General features: G+C 40.1%; 1 protein-coding gene across 9 annotated transcripts in view; it reads left to right on the top strand.

Moving 5' to 3' along the window:
• The window catches only part of APAF1 (apoptotic peptidase activating factor 1), a 92885-nt gene extending 69953 nt beyond the window's left edge, over positions 1 to 22932 (top strand). For 5 of the 9 annotated variants that reach the window (XM_073327440.1, XM_073327439.1, XM_073327438.1 and 2 more), the window contains 7 exons: positions 3636 to 3761; positions 6589 to 6714; positions 9341 to 9460; positions 10278 to 10403; positions 17280 to 17405; positions 18322 to 18468; positions 21284 to 22931. In XM_073327440.1, coding sequence (XP_073183541.1) covers positions 3636 to 3761; positions 6589 to 6714; positions 9341 to 9460; positions 10278 to 10403; positions 17280 to 17405; positions 18322 to 18468; positions 21284 to 21430 — 918 coding nt within the window. In that variant the 3' untranslated portion in view covers positions 21431 to 22931. Of the gene's footprint in view, positions 1 to 3635; positions 3762 to 6588; positions 6715 to 7270; positions 7399 to 9340; positions 9461 to 10277; positions 10404 to 17279; positions 17406 to 18321; positions 18469 to 21283 lie in introns of those variants that run through there. The other 4 variants (XM_073327442.1, XM_073327443.1, XM_073327445.1 and 1 more) reach the window with 2 other exon arrangements.
• Positions 22933 to 23424: the final 492 nt, after the last annotated feature.

The following is a 23424-nucleotide window of genomic DNA, read 5'->3' as shown; positions in this document are numbered from 1 at the left end:
TCCATCACTGGCAATTTTTAAATCAAGATTGGATCTTGGTTTCTTTTTCTTTTCTTTAAAAAAAAACAAAACAAAAAAGCTCTAGTTCAAAAGGAATTATTCTGGGAAAATTCCATGGCCTGTATTATGCAGGAGGTCAGAGTAAATGATCACAGTGGTCCCTTTTGGCCTTGGAATCTATGTATCTGTGACTTGTAAGGCCCAGTTCATTTTAAGCAGAAATTCGAAGAGTAGAATTGAGCTCTCAACTTGTTACTGCAACCAGGCTTTATCTCTCAACAGCATTTACCCTGCAGCGTTACTTTTTTTGTTTGGGAGAAAAAAACACATTTTAAATTTTATAAAAGAACAATAGAGAAAATTAAAAGCTTGACATGAAGAGTCAGCACTTCTGAAATTTGGGCCAAGTAGTATCAGAAAAAGTGGGCTAAGAATGCTTGGGGTGAACAATAAGCATCGCTACAGGTATATTAATTTTTTTAATTATATGAACTCTTGAATTTCACATCCTATCGACCAGAATTGATATTACATATAATTAGTGACTTAGTCTTACTATTTACATCACTAGAACTTAAAATAACAGCTTTTCATAGCTTTTTTTTAATCGTTGTTTGAACTAGATTAAAACTACAGAGATTAAATCTTATTTTCAAAGTAATTTCAGAAGTCATAGGTACAGATTTATCTGTACTGTACATTTGCTCTATATCTATTGCCCACCTTACAATAATACCTTAGACTAATATAACATCTTCATTAGGGACTTTCCTGTGACGGTGCTCAGCACTTTGAAAATCCAGCAAGCTTCAAGGGGATGGGAGCGTACTCAGTACCTCAGAGGGTTTAGTCTTTGTTCAATTAGATTAGAAAATCAGCATAACTTTTTTTTTAAAGCAAGAATAACACATCACAAAATGTATTTGGTTCTTTTGCAAAGCGTTTTTTCTAGTTATAATATTTTGTAGTATATGTTAAAGTAGTGGAAGGTATAATAGAGCTCTCATTGCAGCTCTCTGCTACTAAATCTTTACAGTAGAGTAGGAAGAGACTGTGTGTGATATTGATGAAGTGTTGGTAAGTGAGGTTCTGTTGTATACTTGACATAAACTGTTAGGTTGCATTATTTTATATTTTAACAAAATATCAAATATTTACCTACTATTGGGCAAATCTGTTACAACTATTTGGACCTTTATAGGAAAAGGCCTTTTTCCCAACATTCTTTTCTCTCTCTGGACATTTGAGTATCTATGTATTAGAGGATCTGAGTGCATAACCATATTCTTCATGGAGAAAAAAGTTGGTAAGATACTTGAACATTTTCCCAATCTTGCTTATCTGTTTGGTTCTACCTATCTGTTTACTCGGTTCTGTCTCTTCTTATATGTGTTTGTTTGTTTTGTCATCTTTACTATTTCTAGTGTTTTACATTAGAATGTGTCTTCTGTTGTCCACGTGCTTTTATCTCCTTGTCATTAAGGAATACTCGAAAGGAGTGTAAATAAAATAACTTTAAAAAATTACAAAACCTCTTCCCCCAGCAAGAAGAATTTTTTTAAACAGCATTCTTATTTTACCTATACAATTGCATTTTTTTTTGTGAGGCAGTGGTAGACTCTAAAGATTTTCTGTTTCAATGATTGACTTTGAAACTGTTTTAGTCTCAAGTTCTGATATAATTTATACCTGGTTTCCACTTTGTTATAAGAAGGGATACAGAGCAAAGCAATAGTTACAGTAGTTCAGTATTCTCTAATTCTAGAAATACACAGGTGGATTTTTTTGAAACTTTGAAGTGGGATTGGATGACTCAGAGGATTTGATTATCAAGTATAGAATATTTCTCCTCGAGGTCGCAAGTTGAATTGTGTCCAAGGTTAGGAGTGTCCAAGTCCTTTCCCTCTAATGGCTGGCTTATAAATGTGTTCTTAGACTAGTTCCTAGTGAACAGGTAGCCACTTGCTATTTTAAAAAAAAAAGTTGACTTCTGATTTTCAGAAATAGATGGACTTCAGTGCCCGCTTGCACACCAAGGAAAACTTTCCACTTTGCCTCTGGTAGTGAATTTTTTAAGCCTTTCTAACATTTCTGTGAACAATATGAACAAATTACCTATGTTCATTATCTAAAGGAGGTTAGCCAATGAGAATCAGACACCTGTCTATGGATCTAGGAAGGGACCAATATAGGAAGACACACACATGCTGCTGGTTTTGGCCTGTGACCATCTTTAGAATAACCCTCCCCAGTGAAAGGTTTCAGTCTCTAGCCCATGTCAAAATCAGTACATTCGTTAAAAGAATCAAACCATGCTATTTTTTCTCAATGCTCATGTATAGTTACTTTTTGCACATCCACGGGAGAATAGATCCCTAACATCTTGTTTGTAAGCAAAGCTTCTGCGCCCCCCCACCCCCCGAGACAGTTTAAAACAGTGGTCACCAACTGGTTTGTCATGATTGACTGGTCAATCCTAGAGGATCTCCCAGTCGATCGCGATCTCCAGCGGCACAGCGGGGCTGCCGCTAAGACAGGCTCCCTGCCTGCCCCAGCCCCACATCGCTCCCAGAAGCAGCCAGTGTGGCCCCGGGTGGGGAGGGAAGGGTCTGCCTGCAAGCACCGCCCCCGCAGTTCCTGTTGGCCGGGAACGGGTAGCTGTGGCCAATGGGTGCTGCAGGGGCGGTGCTCTCAGAGAGGGGCCATGTGCCACACACCCCACCCCTCACCCCGGGCCGAAGGGGCACGTTGGCCCCTTCCTGGAGCGGCCTGGGGCCAAGGTAGGCAGGGAGCCCACCTTAGCAGCAGCCATGCTGCGCCACCAACCGGGAGCCACTGGAGGTAAGTGCTGCCCGCCAGGAGGCTGCACCCCAGCCCCCTCCCAGAGCCAGCACCCTTCACCACCTCCTGCACCCCAACTCCACACTCAGCCCAGAGCCCCCTCCCGCACTCCGAGACCCTTGGCCCCAGCCCAGAGCTCGCACCCCATTTCAAGCCCCTACCCCAGCCCAGCGAAAGTGAATGAGGGTGGGGAAGGGCAAATGACCGGGGCGGGAGGCGGAGGATGGAGTGAGTGGGGCGGGGCCTCGGAGAAGGGACAGGGTAGATCCTGGGTTGCCCTTAAATTCAAAAAGTGATCTTGGGCACAAAAAGGTTGGAGATCCCTGGTTTAAAAGAAGCTTTCACTTGTTTGTAAATCATTGCATTCCAAAGATCTTTCCCTGAAGATTGCATGATAGTTGAATTGATGTGGACAGAGGTGACATGTAGTTAAGACCTACTGTACTAGATGTGTATATTAATCATTTTTGAATCATACCGAGTTGCTAGGTGTGTAAAATTCTGACTGTATTGATGTATTTGAAAAATGTTTTGCAGGAGCTGTAAAATCCTGTCAGCTTAAATTTGTTTTGTCCAAAGAACAAGTGCCTGGAGCTAGTTATAAAGCTTTTATAACTTCTTTCTGGGTTAGAAAAACACATTTGAATGTACTATATCCTATGTTCAAGTAGGTATGCTAAAACAGTGCTATTCTGATGTTGGGTCCCACAAAAGATGTAGGTTTGTCATGTATTTTAAAGTAAAGATGCTGTACAAAGTTGCTATAGCTTAATAATTCACATTTTTGGTTGCAGCTAATTAATGGAAATACAGGCCATACTGACTATCTGACTGAAGCCGAGGAATCTCTTATTTGCTGCTGTTGCCTAAGTGAAGATCTTCAATATGCTGCATTTGGAGAGGAGAATGGAACAGTAAAGGTACTGTACCCTGATTTTTGGGCAGTATTGAGTAAATCCACTGGTTAGTGTTTCTAATGATTTTTTACTAGCTTTCTTTAATACAAAAGTAACATTCTTGTTTAAATTCTAGAAAGAGAGAGAATAAGTAATTCAGCTATTGCTTTTTGATGACACAGTATGTTATACTCTTGAAAATTAAAAGAAATGGTGTTGTAAACCCGTTTTATGGGAAATCAACTGCTCCCCTACCCAACAATGAGTATATCAACCCAGGTTACTCCCTGCCATGAGGAAAAAACAGTGGGAATGGCTTTAGGGAAGGAAAACTGAGAGGTAATCCGTGAGGAGTTTCCTCAGAATTCTGTCATCAGGGTTTTCTCCCCTTCTAACAAAAGAAGCAAGATGTTGGCTCACAGACCCCAATATCTGCATGGATCTAGGGATCTACTGGAGGGCTTATACCTCTGTGCTGCTGAATGGTCCCCTTTAGCTGTCCTCTGCTTCCTCTCAGAGCAGCTACAGTGGGTTCCAGAATGTGGAGACCACAGTGCAGAGAGAGTACTGCTTGAAACTTAATAGAGCCTCGTGTCCTGAGTTGATTCCTGATGCAACTGGAGGTACTAGGAAAAGGGAGAAAAAATATGTTCCCCTGCTGACATGCATGTTTGAAGACTACCACATTTATTATCCAGTTTATAAATATCAGCACCATCTTGGCATTTATCCCCATACCTTTGTCCATTCACATAAAAGGAGTAAGTAGAGTGTTAAGAGTAGCAGTGTCTTACACTTGTTGGCCGCTTGACTCATTTCACATCTCTCAGTACAGAGACAAGTAGCTACAAATTTTGGAAAATTGCACTTTTCTGTTATCTGTTAATTGCTGAGCATAAAATAAATTTAGAGGCAAATTTGTTGTTTCAGTCGTGTTAACATAAAACATAGAACATGATAAATTGCATAGTCAATAGTTTGACCACACTTTGGTTTGTTATGAAATATATTTAAGAGACCAAATAAACTGTGAGTTAGGTTTATTGATATAAGCCAATAATAATATAGTACTGAAAAAGGTTCTAAAAGATACCATTCTGCGGGAAGCCATTTTGTGCAGGATTATTACATTCACCTGAAAAGAACAGAAGATATGCTTCCAAAGTTAAACCACCTAAAGCCATTTTTTCATATCCAACCTTTTTACAAGTGCAAGGTACTGTATACATCATTTGAAACTTCATTTAATCAATTAGCTTTCTACTTTGTTTTTATGGTACTATGGTGTATTCCTCATCTCTTTGTTACAAATACATACATTCCAGGTACCAAAGGGTGTGAAGACACCTCCTAGGTCTGTACTAGGGTAGAACAATCATGTCTTATCCTTTTCCTTTGGGACATTTCAGTATTGGTCTGCAAGAGTAACTTTCTTCCTGTTGCTATGGTAAAGCACTCATCTGTCCTGGTCTTAACAGCTTCCCTGTTTGCTTAAGCCAAAACTTACTTCAGTGAATGCAAGGTGTTATGGAATACTTAGCTTAAGTGAGCAGGGCTATATAAAAAGCATAGGCCAATTAAGGCTATATAACGGCTATTATATTCATTTATGTGCTTAATACGTACTGATATCTGTATGATGCGAATAATACATATTGGTAATGTGATGCACATACGCTATCGCAGAATATATTGGTCAACAAACACAAGTACATATCAAACTTCACACACAGGTTGGTACGTACATGTCTGATACATACCCTGTCAGGGTTCCCTCCTCACTCTGAACTCTAGGGTACGGATGTGGGGACCCGCATGAAAGACCCCCTAAGCTTATTTCTACCAGCTTAGGTTAAAAACGCCCCAGGCTCAAATTCTCCCTTGTACATTGGGTTTAAGTAACACTGCCACCACCAAATGATTTAACAAAGAACCAGGGAAAAGGACCACTTGGAGTTCCTCTTCCCCCAGCAATCCGCCCAAGCCCTCACACCCCCTTTCCTGGGGAGGCTTGAGAATAATATCCTAACCAATTGGTTACAGAATTATCAAAGACCCAGACCCCTGGGTCTTGGAACGATGGAATAATCTGTCGGGTTCTTAAAAGAAGGATTTTATTTAAAAAAAAAAAAAGAAAGAAAAAATAAAGTAAAAATCATCTCTGTAAAATCAGGATGGAAAATACTTTACAGGGTATTCAGATTCAAAACACAGAGGATTCCCCTCTGGGCAAAACTTTAAAGTTACAGAAAACAGGAATAAACCTTCTTCTTAGCACAGAGAAAATTCACAAGAAAAACAAAAGATAAACAAATCCGCCTTGCCTGGCTTACCTACATTGGTTACAATATTGGAGACTTGAATTGGGATGGGTTAGAGAAGATGGATTTCTGTCTGACCCTTCTCAGTCTCAAGAGAGAACCCCACACAAAACAAAGAGCACAAACAAAACCTTCCCCCCTCCCAATATTTGAAAGTATCTTCTTTCCTCATTGGTCCTGTTGGTCAGGTGCCAACCAGGCTATTTGAGCTTCTTAACCCCTTACAGATAAGGAGGAATTCTAAGCTACCCTTAGCTGTATGTTTATGACCTACCCAAAGGAAATTGAAGGACTTCTAGCCAATTTTTAACAAAGTAGATTATCTGCTCACTTTTTCCAAGTGTCAGGCTAACATATGGATTTTTTTCTCACTGACTGGTTTGGATCTGAATCCTCACTTTTGTGTAGTACTGTATAGTATTCCATTATTTTTACTTCAGATGTTTTGCTTACATGTCTTTCTCTGTTTATTGTGTATATGACTGTATTTTAATTCTTCATAAATGATCTTTCTGATTTTCATTATAAAGGTTCTGAAATTGTCAAATAGGAGAGTTTTCAAATCCAGGACTGGACATGAGAAATCTGTACAACATTGCCAGTTTACATCTGATGGACAGACGCTTATTTCAAGCTCTGATGATTCAACTATACAGGTGTGGAAAATGTTTTAAACTTACATTGGAGCATTCAAAACTACTAAAGAAAAAGTAGGTTTACACTACAGATAGTGCAGACTCAATAAACTCCATGCATTTTCTATATTGACCATTAAAACAACAAGGAGTCCAGTGGCACCTTAAAGACTAACAGATTTATTTGAGCATAAGCTTTTATGGGTAAAAACCCCACTTCTTCAGATGCATGGAGTGAAAATTACAGATGCAGACATAAATATACTGACACATGAAGAGAAGGGAGTTACCTCACTAATGTTATATATGCCATCACGTGCCAGCAATGCCCCTCTGCCATGTACATTGGCCAAACCGGACAGTCCCTACGTAAAAGAATAAATGAACACAAATCGGACATCAGGAATAGTATCCTACAAAAGCCAGTAGGAGAACACTTCAGTCTTCCTGGACATTGTATAACAGATTTGAAAGTAGCTATACTTGAACAAAAAAACTTCAGAAACAGACTTCAAAGAGAAACAGCAGAACTAAAATTCATTTGCAAAGTTAACACCATTAATTTGGGCTTGAATAGGGACTGGGAGTGCCTGGCTCATTACAAAAGCAGCTTTGCTCTCCTGGAATTGAGACCTCCTCATCTATTATTGGGAGTGGACTACATCTGCCTTGATTGAATTGGCCCTGTCAACACTGGTTTTCCACTTATGAGGTAACTCCCTTCTCTTCATGTGTCAGTATATTTATGTCTGCATCTGTAATTTTCACTCCATGCATCTAAAGAAGTGGGGTTTTTACCCACAAAAGCTTATGCTCAAATAAATCTGTCAGTCTTTAAGGTGCCACCGGACTCCTTGTTGTTTTTGTGGATACAGACTGACACGGCTACCCCCTGATACATTGACCATTGTTAGTCTCATGGTCCATTTGGTTGGAGGGCCATCACAATTGAGCAATGTGGACTGACAAGGAAATGTCTGTTAGCTAGGTCAGTCCTCTTGTTTACCTCTCCTAATCCCACCATTGAAACTTGCTGGCTGTCTTTCTAATGGCATCATTCACAACTTCTCTACATTCACAACTTCTCTACACTTGTGTTCCTAGAACCACAGATACAACATAATTTGTCTGATTTCTGGATTACGGACTAACCAAGTTCAATAGCTCTGATGGTTTATAATTTGAAGTTACAAAATCGGAAGTACTTATTTTGTTACAAATAAATCTCCACTGACATTCAGAATTGGGTCTTTGATATCAATGGATATGTAGAGAGTAAAGAATTTTCAGACTTAATGCAGAACTGGTAGGTGTTTCATTTTTAAAAAAATGTAGAGAATGGGGGCAGCAAATTGCTTCTTTTAAGTAATTAATTGTGCAGGCTTATCTTGTTGGACAGAAACAAAATGAACCAAGTCAGAAAAAGGAGCACTTCCTTGATGGCCTACAAAGGACCAAATGTTTAGTAAAATCTAAAGTAGTGTGGTGACCATTGTGTGTGTTAGAACTTTTCTATTTTGTGTTCACATAATGATGAATTACACCCTTTTGGTAAAATTTAAGTGAAATTTAGGTCATAGTTGCAAAGAAATATGGATTCTCAAAATAGACAGTTCAACCATTTAGTAATTTAAGAATTTTGGGACCTGATCCAAAGTACACTGAAGTCAATTAAAAGACTTACTGACTTCTGTGAGCTTTGGATCAGGCCCTCGATTGTGCCTTTATGGTAGCTAACTTAAAAATGTGGAGATGCACACTTGCACATGGGAGGCTAGGACTGAGATTGAAGTCTGATTCTTTTTCTTTTCTTTTTTTGTATTTTTCTTTTTTGCACCCATGTGGAGGTAAGAATTACTGAGTAAAGGAAAATGTTATTAATTCCTTTATTTACCTTGTCTGACAAGTTGTTTTTTGTTCTAGGATTCCCTCTAGTGGCTAATTTAGCACTTAAATTTTCTAGATTTTCAACCACATACTTTTCTTGGCTATTGGATAAACTTTTTTCTTTGGTGCAGAAGGCTATAGGTGTAAAATCAATAAAAAAAAAAAATCTTGAGCTGTTTAATAATTTCTGTAGATAAAGTGACATCCTTTGAATGTTTAATGCACAGTTGCTGAAATTAAAAAGAAAAAACTACAAACTTTTAAAACAAAAAGTGACATTTGATTAAAAATGTATTTTAACTGTATAATAAATCTGAGTAAAATTGTTTTACTGTAAAATAAATCTGAGTTAAAGTGTGAAAAATTGTTATTGATTGAAATAATCAAGGTTTTTAGGCCCCAAATTTGAGTTTGCAGGGGAAGTTTTCAAACTCACTAATGGTAGCTAGTTATTGAAAGTCACATTATACAAATTTTATTGGGGAGGCTTTTTCCCTTTTCAGACTTTTCTCAAGATTTAATTCATTCACATGAACTTTTACCAGCTGGCCATCATAATACGCTTTTGTGACTGGCTCACATTAGTGCTTACCCAAGGTGAGTTGCAACAAGGCCAGGTATCTTCGATAGTTTATTTGGAGTGGAAGACAATGGATATTTTCTGCTGAAAAAAACAAGTTAATCATTGTTAAATTTATATTTTCAATGTGGAGGATAACCCATTGTTTTAAAAGCTTACAAATTCTATGTTTATAAGCAGGTGTGGAATTGGCAGTCAGAAGAATATATATTTTTAAAAGGTCACAAGGAAGCAGTGAAGAATTTTAGGCTTTTGGAAAATTCAAGACTTCTTTCCTGGTCATTTGATGGAACAGTTAAGGTAAATATAAAATTTCTTTGTATTGACAAATTACAGAAGGTGCATTGTGTTTTTAATTGGTAGCAAAAAACTATAAAATTGTATATTTAATTTTCAAAGAATGAAACTTAGGCCCAGTCTATGCCAAGGTTTTTATCTAGAGGTGGAAACTATGTGAGCTCACGAAAGCTTATGCTCAAATATATTTGTTAGTCTCTAAGGTGCCACAAGTATTCCTTTTCTTTTTGCGAATATAGACTAACACGGCTGCTACTCTGAAATATGTGATATAGCGGCACGCACCAGTGCAAGCCCCTTTTGTAGATGTGGTGCATCAGTATAAAGTATGATTTTTTTTTTCTTTCCCACCAGAGTAGCTACACTGGATGCTAAAAATCCCAATGTAAACAAGGATTAAAAGTAGGCACAACTGCTATATTTAGGAAATGCAAAGGTTTTAGAGTCAGTCCAGTAGGAAAATATGGTAATAAAAAAAACTTAACTGAATATTTTGATTATAGATTGCTTTCTCTGCTGTTGGTTAATTCTGCATTACATTATGTAATTTAGCACTAAAAGTATAAACTGCAACATTTTTAAAAGCTCAAATTTACATTTTCATTGTATTTCTAATTATTCACCTTATTACTCCTTATTACACCCTTCCTGTTTTGCATATCTGTAAAGAGCCACAAACCTTTATTATATTTGGATGTTCTTGATGTATTTAATCCAGTGTATCTTCGTATTGTTCTATTAGAACTGTTTTATAGATACTGAATTGGTGAAAAACTGCAAAAGTAGTCTGTACATTTTAAATTTTAATAATATTTTATAGGTGTGGAATATTTGTACTGGAAAAATAGAAGATGATTTTGTTTGCCATGAAGATGCTGTTCTTTCTTGTGCTATTTCACCTGATGCCACCAAGTTTTCATCTACCTCTGCTGACAAAACTGCCAAGGTTAGTAAACGTAATGTTGACAAATCTGCACAATGAGGTATATCCTGGAATTTGTGCTTAAGACCAACTTCATTAGGTAGCTAACAACCGCTCCAAATACCTCTAAGCATTTCAAAATATCATATTCTGTATATGGGTCATGTGACCATCTGTTAGTTTGTATGCTTGCTTGCGAGGTTATAGTGTGATCTGTTTTGCGGTCTGTGTGCTGAGCCAAGTGTCTGGCTAGGCTAGGCTAGGCTGAGTTTACTAATGAGTCTGCTGTCCTTTGATTTCCCTAACCCCGTAAAGTGCCTTGACAAGGGGACAGATCTAACTCAGGGAAAATATATTCTTCTTTGAGTGCTTGCTCATGTCGATTACATTCTAGGTTTGAGCATGCCCACATGCACAGTTGTCGGAGACTTTTGCCTTAGCGGTATCCGTAAGATGGGCTGTGGCACCCTCATGAGTGCCATGCTCATGCGCTGGTATATCAGGCGCCACCAGTCCTACACCCTCTCGGTTCTTTCTTACCGCCTGTGGTGGTTGGTTGGAGCGTCTCTTTCCCTTGCTTCACAAGTGGTCAAAGGTTTTTTCCCCTACTCCTTGAACCTTGGGTTCCAGCTGTAAATAGTTTATTTATAGTAGATTAGTTAGTAAGTAGCTGTTAAGTACTATAGTTAGGCAATAGCCAGTCTCCGGGTTTTAAGCGCTGCTCTGACTACAACAGGCCTATTTCTGTTAGTGACCCGCATGGTAGCTGTTTGAAGTGCCTGGGGGAATCCCAAATTAAAGAGAAGTAAGAACTTTCTGTAAGAACTTTGTCCCGGGACACAGAAAGAACGTGACATTCGCTTAAGGGCCCTCCTCATGGAGACCGCTTTTTGCCCAGCCTCAGAGCCGGCCTGGCCGGATGCAACTCCCAGCACTTTTGCCTTTTTGCGTAGCGCATCCCTGGCACTGGGCTCTTCCCGGTACCAATCCCCTTCGTCGCTGCCCAAGAAGAAGACTTAGAAGAGGGACCCAGCACCGAGCAAGTTGGAGCATTGGGCAAAGGACCCTGCTTGGGCCGCCTGCCCACACCGAGGCTGCAAGGGGGCACACCCCCAAGGGGACCTACTACCCCCCTAAGGGATCTGCCACCAACTCCGGAGAGCGGTAGAGGACCCAGTCAATGGCGCAGTCAATGCCTTCTCAGCTCCCAGTGCCCAGAGAGCAACGGACTCTCCCGCTGCAGCCGCACCAAGTGCAGCGATGGACCCAGTGAAGGCTCCCTATAAAGGGTAAGCCAGCTGTGAAGGCCTCCCAGAAGGCGAGTGAGGGTCATTGTTGCTGTGTCCTTGGTGTCCATGTCAGCCCAGTTCACTGATTTGCCGCTACTGGTCACCAGCACCATGCTCTCAGTCTCTACCATGGCACCAGACCTCACCCAAAGGCACGTGCCAGTTGCCTTACAGTCAGCACCGGTCATCTTCATGCTGACCGTCACCATCCCCGACACGTTGGGGATGCTTCCCCTACTCCCAGCACTGATCTGACCATTCAAGGCACTGGTCACCCACGGCGATGGTTAGCTGACAGACTCTGATGTCGATGGCCCCACCCTGGTCATTGGAGGAGGATTTCTCCGGCACAGGCAGGGAGTTCAGCCCCTCACCAAGACATCACCATCGCGACTAGGTTCCAGAGGGTGCATCCAATACAGCAGTGCTGACCTGGGGGCAGGGCTAGTGGCCAGTGCAATGGCCTTACTGGAATGCCTGGGGAATGCCGGTAATGCCGATGCCCCCGTCTTACCAGTCCTTGGTCACTGCGTCAGACAAACCCCAATCGACACTGGCAGCACGAGGCTTGGTGCAGGAAGCACCAGTGGCCACTGTGGTGGAGGAACAGGTGCCCACCCCAAGACCACCTGCCCCTGTGGGGGATGATGCCCCGGACCCTCCCGCAGTGGTTCAGTCGTTGTCCTCCTCTCCAAACGAGACGGTGGCAGGGCCCTCCCATACTAGCCCACTAGACAACTTCAGGGAGCACCAAGCCCTGCTCCCACAGGTGGCTACCAATTTAGGCCTCAAGGTGGAGCAATCGGACACATTCAGTGTGCTCTCTACGTCCATCCCCACACGTGTTGCACTCCCAGTGCACGAAGTCCTGAACCAGTAGCGTAGCCAGGGGGGAAGCGGCCACCCCCCCTCTGAGCACAAGTGGTGCCTTTTTAATTTATAGGTGCCTTTTTTTAATTTTTGCTCACCCGGCGACGCTCCGGGTCTTCAGCGGCACAGGCCTTCATGCGCTCCAGCTCAGCGGGGGCCTTCACTCGCTCCGGGTCCTCAGCGGCGGCATTTCGACAGCTGGGGCCTTCAGTGCCACCAAGGACCCAGGGTGCCGCCTGGTGAGTACAAGTGGGTGGCACCTTTTTTTATGTCCGCTGCCCCTGTTCGCTCCACCTAGCTATGCCACTGTCCTGAACATTGCCAAAGCCCTCTGGCAAACCCCGTCCTCCATCCTGCCCATTTTCAAGAGGGCCGAGAAGAAGTATTTTGTCCCCGCCAACGGGTTTGAATACTTCTATACCTACCCACCCACCCACCCACCCCCAGTGTCATTGGTTGTGTCAGCAGCCAACTAAAAGGACAAGCAGGGGCCTGCCAGTTCCACCCCCAAGAGTAAGGAGGCCAAGAGACTGGACCTTTTTGGAAGAAAAATTTATTCCATGGCCAGTCTCCAATTCCGGGTCACGAACCACCAGGCTCTTTTAGGGCATTATCATTTCAACCAGTGGGACTCCCTCCACAAGTTTAAGGACTCCATGCCCAAGGAAATGGCCCAAGAGTTCGGGGCTCTTGTGGAGGAATGTACCACAGCAGTTCAGTGCTCCATCCAGATGGCCTGGGATGCGTCCTATTTAGTGACCAAGGTGGTCGCCTTGGTGGTGGTCATTCCTGACAGCTCGTGGCTTCAGACCTCCGGCCTGTCCCAGGAGATGCAGTCCTCCATACAAGATCTTCCGTTAGATGGAGTCAAGATGTTCTCCGATCAGACAGACGCGAGGCTGCACGGTCTGAAGGACGCTTGGGCCACCCTCCGCTCTCTGGAGATGCATATGCTTCAGTTTGCCATTCCAACCACCAAGGCCTTGGCAGCCTTGGCTGGACTCTATGAGGAGAAGGGACAGTGGGTTCAGTTGCTGCTGCCCTTCGTCCTCCTGCTCACCTGTACAACCTGGCCGGGTGAAACATGATGGAGGCCAGAAGCAGGCATTCTGAGGGTGTGCTCGAGAGCGACGCCCCAGTTACCTCCCTGGATCTACCCCATCTTTTCCTCAGCCATCTCCATCCCTATACTCCATGGTTAACTACTGAGGATCAGGAATGTTTGGCCCAAGTTCAGTAGGTCCTACTAGGGAGTAGAAAGCTCTCCACTAGAGCGACCTATCTGACCACCTGGAAATGATTCACGTGCTGGGCCTCGGCCCAAAACGTTAGGCCTAAGCAGGCCTCGCTGCAGCTGATGCTAGACTACCTTATGCATCTCAAGCTCCAAGGTTTGTCCCTTTCATCAGTTAAGGTCCATTTGGCTGCTATATCAGCCTTTCACCCTCTGTCCCAGGGCAGATCGGTCTTGGCTCATGGCATGATGGTCCGGTTCTTAAAAGGTTCTGGAGTGGCTCCACTCTTGAGTCCGGGACCCAGTCCCTCTGTGGGACTTGAAGCTGGTGCTTGCACGGCTCGTGGAAGCTCCCTTTGAGCCCTTGGCATCCTGTTCCCTTCTTCTGCTCTCCTGGAAGGTGTCATTCCTGATGGCGATAACTTCTGCCTGAAGGGTCTCCATGATTAGGGTGCCTACATCGGGGCTGCCCTATACGGTGTTCTTCAAGGACAAAGTCTAGTTGCAGCCACATCCGGCTTTCCTGCCCAAGATGGTTTCGCAATTTAACATAAGCCAGGGCATATTCTTGCCTGTCTTCTGCCCAAAGTCTCGTAAGTCTGAGGAGGAATGTAAGTTGCCCTCCCTGGATGTCAGGAGAGTGCTAGCCTTCTACATTGAGAGGACCAAGCCATTACGCAAGTCAATGCAGTTGTTCATCGCGGTGGCAAGTAGGATGAAAGGTCGTCCAATGTCCACCAGGGGATTTCTTCTTGGGTCACAGCCTCCGATTTTGCTACTCTCAGGCAAAGGTGCTTCCACTGGCGATCGTAACCGCCCACTCAACCAGAGTACAAGCCTAGTTGGCAGCCTTCCTGGCCCATGTGCGAATCTCTGATATCTGCAGAGTCGCCACCTGGTTGTCTGTACATACGTTCACATCTCACTGTGCACTTACCCAGCAAGCCCGAGACAATGCTGGCTTCGGTAGATGGGTATTACAAGCCTGTGAACACCGAGCCCACCTCCAGGGACACTGCTTGTGAGTCATCTAGAATGGAATCGACATGAGCAAGAACTCGAAGAAGAAAAAACGGTTACCTATCTTTCGTGACTGTTGTTCTTAGAGATGTGTTGCTCATGTCCATTCCATTACCCGCCCTCCCACCCCTCCATCAGAGTTGCCCGCAAGAAGGAACTGAGAGAGGTGTAGGGCCGGCGGCACCTGATATACCGACGCATAAGCGTGGCACTCAAGGTGGCGTCACAGCCAGCCCTACGGACACCGCTAAGGCAAAAGTCTCCACAGCTGTGCACATGGGCGCGGCATACATCTAGAATGGAATGGACATGAATAACACATCTTAAGGAACAGTTACAAAAGGTATGTAATGATTTTATCCCAACTTTATGTATGAAATGATGGGGTCTAAATTAGCTCAAGAAAGAGATCTTGGAGTCATTGTGGATAGTTCTCTGAAAACATCTGTTCAATATGCAGTGGCAGTTAGGAAGCTAACAGAACGATTAGGAAAGGAATAGATTAAAAAAAGAAAATATCATAATGCGCTATATAAATCTGTGTATGCCCACACTTTGAATACTGCGTGCAGTTCAAGTCACCCCATCTTAGAATTGGAAAAAGTGCTGAGAAGGGCAACAAAAATGATTAAGGGTATGGAACATCTTCAGTCTGAGGAGTGATTAAAGAGACTGGGACTGTTCATCTTAGAAAAGAGACAACTAATGGGAAATTATGGTAGAGGTCTATAAAAAAACATGGATGGTAAGAGAGATTGAATAGGGAAGTGTCATTTACCCCTTCACATAACACAAGAAATAGGGGTCATCTGATGAAATTAACAGGCAGCAGGTTTAAAACAAGCAGAAGGAAGGACTACTTAACATAACATACAATCAATCTGTGGAACTTGTTGCCATGGTATGTTGTGAAGACCAAAAGTATAACTGCCTTAAAAAAGAATTAGATAAGTTCATGGCGGCTAGGTCCATCAATGGCAATTAGCCAAGATGGTCAGGGATGCAACCCCATGCTCTGTGTCCCCCTAAACTTCTGACTGCCAGGAGCTAGGAGTAGACGATGGGATGAATCACTTGAAATCGCCCTGCAGCATCTGGCACTGACCTCTATCAGAGACAGGATACTGAGTTAGATGGACCATTGGTCTGACCCAGTATGGCCATTCTTATGTTTTTACTTTCTAAAGCTTTAGCGACCTCCCAGAATTTATCTTGGAGACGACTACACACACTCTTAAGGAGAACTGTTGGCTTTAGCTCTCATAAGGTACACAGTATATGTATGCCCAGTATTTTGCATAGTTATGTGTATTGCTTTAGGTTCTTTGAATTAAAGCATTAAGCAACTAACTACAAATATTTTACAAGACAAGATTTTTAAAAATAGCTAAGTATTTAGGTATCTCTCACATTTTCAAAAGTACTGAGCACCCAGCAACCCTCATTGACATCAAATCAGGTATGTTCCTAAAAATGGATTTGTGAATCTCAATTTAGGCTTCTGTTTTTGAAAATTGTTGGCCTACTTTGTATTTTACCCCTTGTATGTCGAACTGTTAACTAGCAGTCAGATCCTTATTATCTGCAAGTCTGCTTTTAGACATTAAAAAATTTATTTTGTGCAGTACTTGTAATTCAAATATTTTTTTAAAAAAATTGTATTTCATCAGAATATGCAGTTCCTTCAAAATCAAAACACTTTGTGAAGTCAAGTCTGTTTTACTCCAATTTTGTTTTGGAAGAAAACTGGAAAAACAAATTCCAACATGTCAGAATGTTTTGACTTTTCATTTTTAAATGACTTTTTGTTTAGAATTCTTTAAAATTGTGTATAATATATTTTTATATTGTCTAAGCTAAATATTCTTAATGATTCAAAATCATTACTTTTCAGAATTTTCCTTCCAGAGAGTGTCAAAATTTTCCGGTTTTATTCCTGTTCAGAAAAAAGCCACATTCAAAAATTTCTAAATATTTTGAGAAATGGAACTTATTTTTAAGAATTATTTTACAAATAAGTAGATCATTTAAGGTTCCCTTCAAGTTTCAAAGAAAATGTATAGACATCTTTATTAAAAGACCACCTCCTTTGAGATTACTTCTCGTCAGCCCCTTGAGTGGGCTGCTTAATAAATGTTCCATTGTATTACACTCCAGAGCGTGCTTCCTAGCTTGATAAAATTCTTATAAAAATATCTTTGTATTGATTCATGAAGTACCTTTTCCTTAATAACTTCATGAACTTTCTGTCTAACAGGTTAGGAGCTTAAAATGTGTAATAATAAAAAAATTGTGCACACTTTTTCAAATAATACCTAACAAATAAATGCCTCTCAGATTTAATTAATCTGGGATTTATGTACTTTGAGTATTTTAATCCCTGTGTTAACACACATGTTTCTGATTGGAGTGGACAGATAAAATTGTGTAAATTTTCCATGAAGTACCACTTATCTTTACTTTTTTTCTTTAACATTTCATTTTTAGATATGGAGCTTTGAAAGTTCATCTGTTCTTCATGAGCTTAATGGTCACAAAGGCTGCGTGCGGTGCTGCACTTTCTCCTTCGATGATAAATTCTTGGCCACCGGAGATGACAATGGAGAAATAAGGGTACATTTGGAGACATTTTAGTAATACGTTGAGTCAAAACAACTCTAGGGGTGCTTAGCCCAGTGTACTTGCCAGATATGAATTTGGGTAACTATATTTTGCCTATCTAATTGCCCTATCCCATTTAGGGAACGTTGCAGGTCAGGAATAAATAATGGATCCTTTGCTGTCAAGGTGGCAGCATTTTTTTTTGTAGTGGGTGCACAACTGAGCTGAAGGTCATCTAGAAACTATAGGCTATTGAATTGCTTTAGAAAAATATCTACAAGATTAGACTGAATAGAGGGTCAAGACTACAAAAATACAAGAAAAGAATGTTCAGAATAGATGTGTATGTGTACCTCTGGATTTGATCACCTGTTTTTGCATTCTTTTTTTTTTTATCATGGATATTCCTTGTGTGGTGGGACTCTGGATTGTCCATTTTGAGGACTCATGGTTTACAAATATACTTATGGATTGATAGGAAAGGATTCCCTTTTTAGGGATTCCTTGTAAGTATTTTGTTTTAAGATTGTTTTGCACGAAAAAAGAAGAAAATGTAATGTAAGGTGGCTTTATGCCCATTCCTCGCTCCCTGAAAGCAGAAATATATTTGTCATGTTGACTTTTTGGTTTTTTTATGGTGGTGTAGTGATGATGGTTATGGTGCTCTATAGATGTCTGGCATTCTTTACTAATTAGTCTCCCATGAGTCAGTGAATTAAACCCTCTATATACCATAAAGGTGTAAGATAAGAGGAGTTATCTGAATTGCCCTCTCACTTTGCAACCAAATATAATGTTTGAAGTAAAGGTTGTATTTCTCTAGCACTAAAAAGAGGGAAAAAATGAATCCTGTCATCCTTGCAGCAATATTCCTTTTTATTTAATGCCATTAATAGATTGTATATGTTATTAATTATGTCTCTCTTAGATTTGGGATGTCTCAAGAGGTGAATTACTTCATCTCTGCTCCCCTGTTACTGTAGATGAAGGAGAATCAACACATGGTGGCTGGGTAACAGACCTCTGTTTTTCTCCTGAGAGTAATATGCTTGTGTCATGTGGAGGATATCTTAAGGTAAGCCCCTCAAAATACTGTTTTAAATTAAAGTAACAGGATTGGAAGGTGACACCCTTGGTGTCCTAGTCATATTTGCTACTTTAGTTTTAAAAACTGTGTCCCTCTCACAGCCCCCATTTCCGATTGCTTACAACTTTCTCAAATTTCTTTTGGGGTGACATTTTTTCATGCTTGGTTTCTGTCCAAAGGTTTTTTTGTTGTTTTTTAAAAAAAAAAAAAAAAAGTTTGAGTAAAATCATTTGTGTCTTCTGAGTTATTTGAATATAGATTGGTGGGAAGCTTTCCTATGTATCTTAAATGTTGAACCAGTTATGATCTATAAACCACTGTATTTGCAATGCCAGAGAAAATAGAATTGAATACTCAATTATGATGATCAATGGATTCATGAGCATTTCTAAATCTCTCTGATTTTGTATCTAGCATGGTAACAGAATTATTTAATAGGCTAATCAATAGAGGGGTTTTTTTTTCTTAGAAGAAGAAAATAAAAATAACCCAAGAAGAAGTGACAAATCTTAAATTACCAGAACTATGATTAAGAGTAGAAACTGATGTTAGCAAAATACCCCCGCTAACAAATGTTCTTATATTAAGGCCATGGTAATTGCTGAACACCCTCAGATCTCCTCAATCTCGAGTGTTCAGTGCCTCCAAAACGTAAATTTCAGAAAGAGTTGTGTGCTCTGCACCTTGCAGGAGTGGACCCTTATTTTGTAAGATTTGAACATCAAATACTGGGTTGTTCACTTTTTCTTCATAAATACATAAGCGTTGGTGATGGTATGTGATCCTGGTCTCTGACTAGATCTCCTACAGGCTATAATAATAATGTGGTGCTGTACTTTGAAAGACATACTGTAAAAATCCTCTGAAAGGATGCAAGTTAAAACAGGAAATTGAAATTTGTCATTGGAGAAGAAACTTCTATTGGGTACATTTGTTTAATCCATTAGAGATTCACAGTAACTATTATGGTTAGATTCATTGAGCTGTATCCTATTACCTGTTTTTTACACACAACTTCCAAAGACTTCAGTATGAGTTCCATGTGTGGAAAATGATAGGATATCATAGAACCATAGAAATGTAAGGCTAGAAGGGACCTTGAGAAGTCAAGTCCAGCCCCCTGCGCTGTGGCAGGGCCAAGTGAACCTAAACCATTCCTGACGGATGTTTTGTCCAACTTGTTTTTAGAAGCTTCCAATGATGGGGACTCCATGACCTCCCTTGGAAGCCTACTCCAGAGTTTAAGTACCCTTATAGTTAGAAAGTTTTTCCTCATATCTAATCTAAAATCTACCTTGCTGCAGATTAAACCTATTACTACTTTGTCCTACCTTCAGTGGACATGGAGAACAGCTGATCACCATCCTCTTTATAACAGCCCTTAATATATTGGAAGGCTGTTATCAGGTCCCCCCTCAGTCGTCTTTTCTCAAGACTAAACATGCCCGGTTTATTTTAACCTTTCCTCATAGGTCAGTTTTTCTAGACCTTTTATCATTTTTGTGGCAGACAAATTGGAAAGAGTGTAGAAGAGAGTATCTTTCCTAAATTGTGGTGCCCAGAATCGAACCCAGTACTCTAGCTGGGGCCTCACCAGTGTCGAGTAGAGCTGGACAGTTACCTCCTGTGTTTTACATACAACATTCCAGTTAATACACCCCAGAATCATATTTTTGCAGCTGCATCATTGATGACTCAGATTCGATTTGTGGTCCCCAAAAACCTCCCAGATCCTTTTCAGCAATACCACCACCTAGACAATTATTCCCCGTTTTGTAGTTGTGCATTTGATTGTTCCTTGCTAAGTGAAGTACTTCGCACTTGTCCTTATTGAATTTTATCTTGTTGAATTCAGGCCAATTCTCCAATTTGTGGAGGTCATTTTGAACTTTAAACCTGTCCTCCAAAGTGCTTGCAACTCCTTCCAGCTTGGTATCATCTGAAAATTTTATAAGCGTGCTCTCCATTATCCAAGTCATTAATGAAAATTACGTTGGGCCTTTTGTCTTTGCTAAGAATTCCAGAATCAGCTACATATAAGGGTTGGCAGCAGATGTTGGAGGGCAAGGGCAGGGGAGGGAGTTGAAAACATTATTTTAAAGTAGTATTGAAACAGAACTGCACCCTAGGAATTGCCATGTTGGGCCAGACTCTTGATCCATGTAATCCAGTGTTCTGTCTCTGACATTGGCTAATGCAAGAAACTTCTTTGTGAATAATTATGGAGTAAACTTCCCATGGGAAAGTTCTTCTTGATTCCTAGTATTTAGTAGTTAATTTATGCCCTGGAAAGCTTGAATTTATATACTTCTTAACAAATTTTCTATCTGGATAATGATCTCATTATCTTTTTAAATGTTTAATTCTTTTGTGACTCCAACTAAGCTCTTGGCCTTAATGATATCTTTTCACAGTAATTATGTTGTATAAAAATATCTCTTCAGTTTTGAATGTTATTTTTCAGTTTCATTTGCTCCTGTACTAAGAGAGGAGTAACAGGGGTATCTGACTTAATCATCTTTCTTCCATTTATTATTTTATATATGCCTTTATCATGTGTCTCCTCTAAATTAAACAGCCACAATCTCTTCAGTATCTTCTCATCTGAACATCTTTCAGGCTTCTAACAATTTTTGTCCCTCTGAACCCCTTGTTTTATTTAAGATTGTTGACTCTTTCCTCATATGCAGAATGAAGGAAGAAAACTTAACAGGCAACTAGGCCCACAATGCTAAACCTATTTTTATAACCTCTTATATTCTAATTCTGTTCCTACTAATTTAAAATGTTTCTCTTTTTATAGTGGTGGAATGTAACTACTGGAGAATCCTTACAAACATTCTACACAAATGGAACAAACCTCAAGTCAATATATGTGTCCCCTAATTTCAAAGTATATGTGACCATTGATAACCTCGGTATTCTTTATGTGCTACAGATGCTGGAATAAATCCATTGAGCATGGTGGATGTTAAAACTCATGCAACTGATACAGAGTTTTGAGTTGGAAACAAAATTCCACTAATCTAGTTGACATTCATTAAACTATGAAGTGTTTTTCAGTATTGCATTCATTAAATGTTTGTATGTATAATATTTATGTAAATTTTTGCAAATGAGCATGCATTTAATCTTGTTTTTGATCAGTGTTGTTATTATTAATGGTTTGTCCTTAAATTTTGATCTGCATACTAAGTATGCACCTTATTACACTGTTGGTAAAATTATGTTAAGTTTTATTGAAATAGGGTGAGAATTGTTAACAGCAGAAGTCATAATAGGAGTATGATACATGGAAATCCTAGTTTGTAGAAGACTGATAGCAAATGTTTTCAGGTCATGAATGTGACTGTAAAATACCAAAAATTATGATCTTTTACTATGCATGTGTGACATTGTTTTAATGAATACAGAATGGAAAGAATTAATAACTTTGTTAGAATTTCATTTTTCAGTACAAACTTGGTACTATTTGAGGAATATACAAATATTTTAGAGAAGAATCAAGTAGCTCTCCAACTGGTACCGCAGCACTGTTTTATACTACTGTATTGAACCATCTTGCTTTCCAGACTTGTGGAGATGAGATGCATTATAGAAGGGTAGTGTGTTTGGCTTACAATGGGAGAAGATAATTGCTGCAACTCTTTTTAGGCACACACTCAAAGGGCGTTGGTAATTGCATTGGTGGAGATTGCATATTCGTTTTCTAGTTGGAGGAAAGATACGATAGCCAGCTAAACTGAGAATGGAACTGGGTCGAAAGGCTTTTGTTCAAAAATACTGGTGTCTATGGTATGGCTAAAAATATAGAAATTTTCCTTTTAACTTTAGCTTTCACTCCAGTTTGTGTCATGAAGATGATGATGTGTGCAATCCTGGTCAGCTTTGTTTACAGGGGATCCTATGCAGAGGAATCCTTTTTTTCCCCCCAAAGTATGTGATTTTTTTTAACATATTTTTTGATCCAGTAAAAGGAATAACGTGTCTGATATTCTACACTAGCTGCCTTTTTTTCTTAACTTAGATTTTGTGACTTTTTAATTAAATAACAAACTATTTCTAATCAAACTTAAAGTAAGCCTTGTTCTAGTTTGTTGATTCTGACTGTTAGTTAACTTACTCAGGCGGTAATAACTGTGATTTCCTTACCTTGCAATTAATAGCAAAACCCTTTTATAATGTCAGTATTTGGATGTTTAACATGATAAAGTGACTTTATCAATTCTCAATTTCAATAATTGTTCATCTTGTATTTCAGAATAAATTTTAAAATATCAGTGTTTTTTCTATGACAACCAAACTTTTTCATTTCTTCATCTATAATCTTCTGCAATTAGACTGTATTAAAGCAATAGTGAATACGGGTAATGTAATGAAGTTATACAGTCAGATGTAAAAGAATGTAATTAAAAATAAATGTAAGAGAAGAGTGTGTGTGGTTTTTTTGGATATTGAATATGTATATGTAAAGCATTAAAAAAAAAAAACAGGCTGTTTCAGCCTAATTAGTGACTAAGTCTTGGAGCTCTTCAGTTTATACTTCATGGGAGCAGGGGGTTCAAGGATGGAAAAAAATGCAAAGTTTGCTGAAATTCTTTTTCTTTTTCACGAGCAACATGCACAAGAGAGAAGCAGGGTCAGGGGACAAATCTCTCCATGTGTGTTACCAATCTAAATTCACAAAATATAATGAAATTTCAAACTGCATAAGATAATGCTTTGCGAGTTAAGTAATAAAGTCAGCATTAAATAACAAAGACTGAAGGAATATAAAAAGGTAAGAGGTGGGATTCTGGCCTCCTGTATGCCCTGCACGCAAGCTGCAGCAAGTGGGAGCTGGAGCACTGAGCACCAAAGGCGGTTCTGGGCTGCTACAGAGCAGCCAGCCCATAGACGGCGGCTATAAATTACAGCGGCCCTTTGCAGTTCTAATTTACACTT

This window comes from Lepidochelys kempii, chromosome 1 (assembly GCF_965140265.1).
Source record: "Lepidochelys kempii isolate rLepKem1 chromosome 1, rLepKem1.hap2, whole genome shotgun sequence".
NCBI lineage: Eukaryota > Metazoa > Chordata > Testudines > Cheloniidae > Lepidochelys > Lepidochelys kempii.
This window is presented reverse-complemented; position numbering and strand designations above follow the sequence as displayed.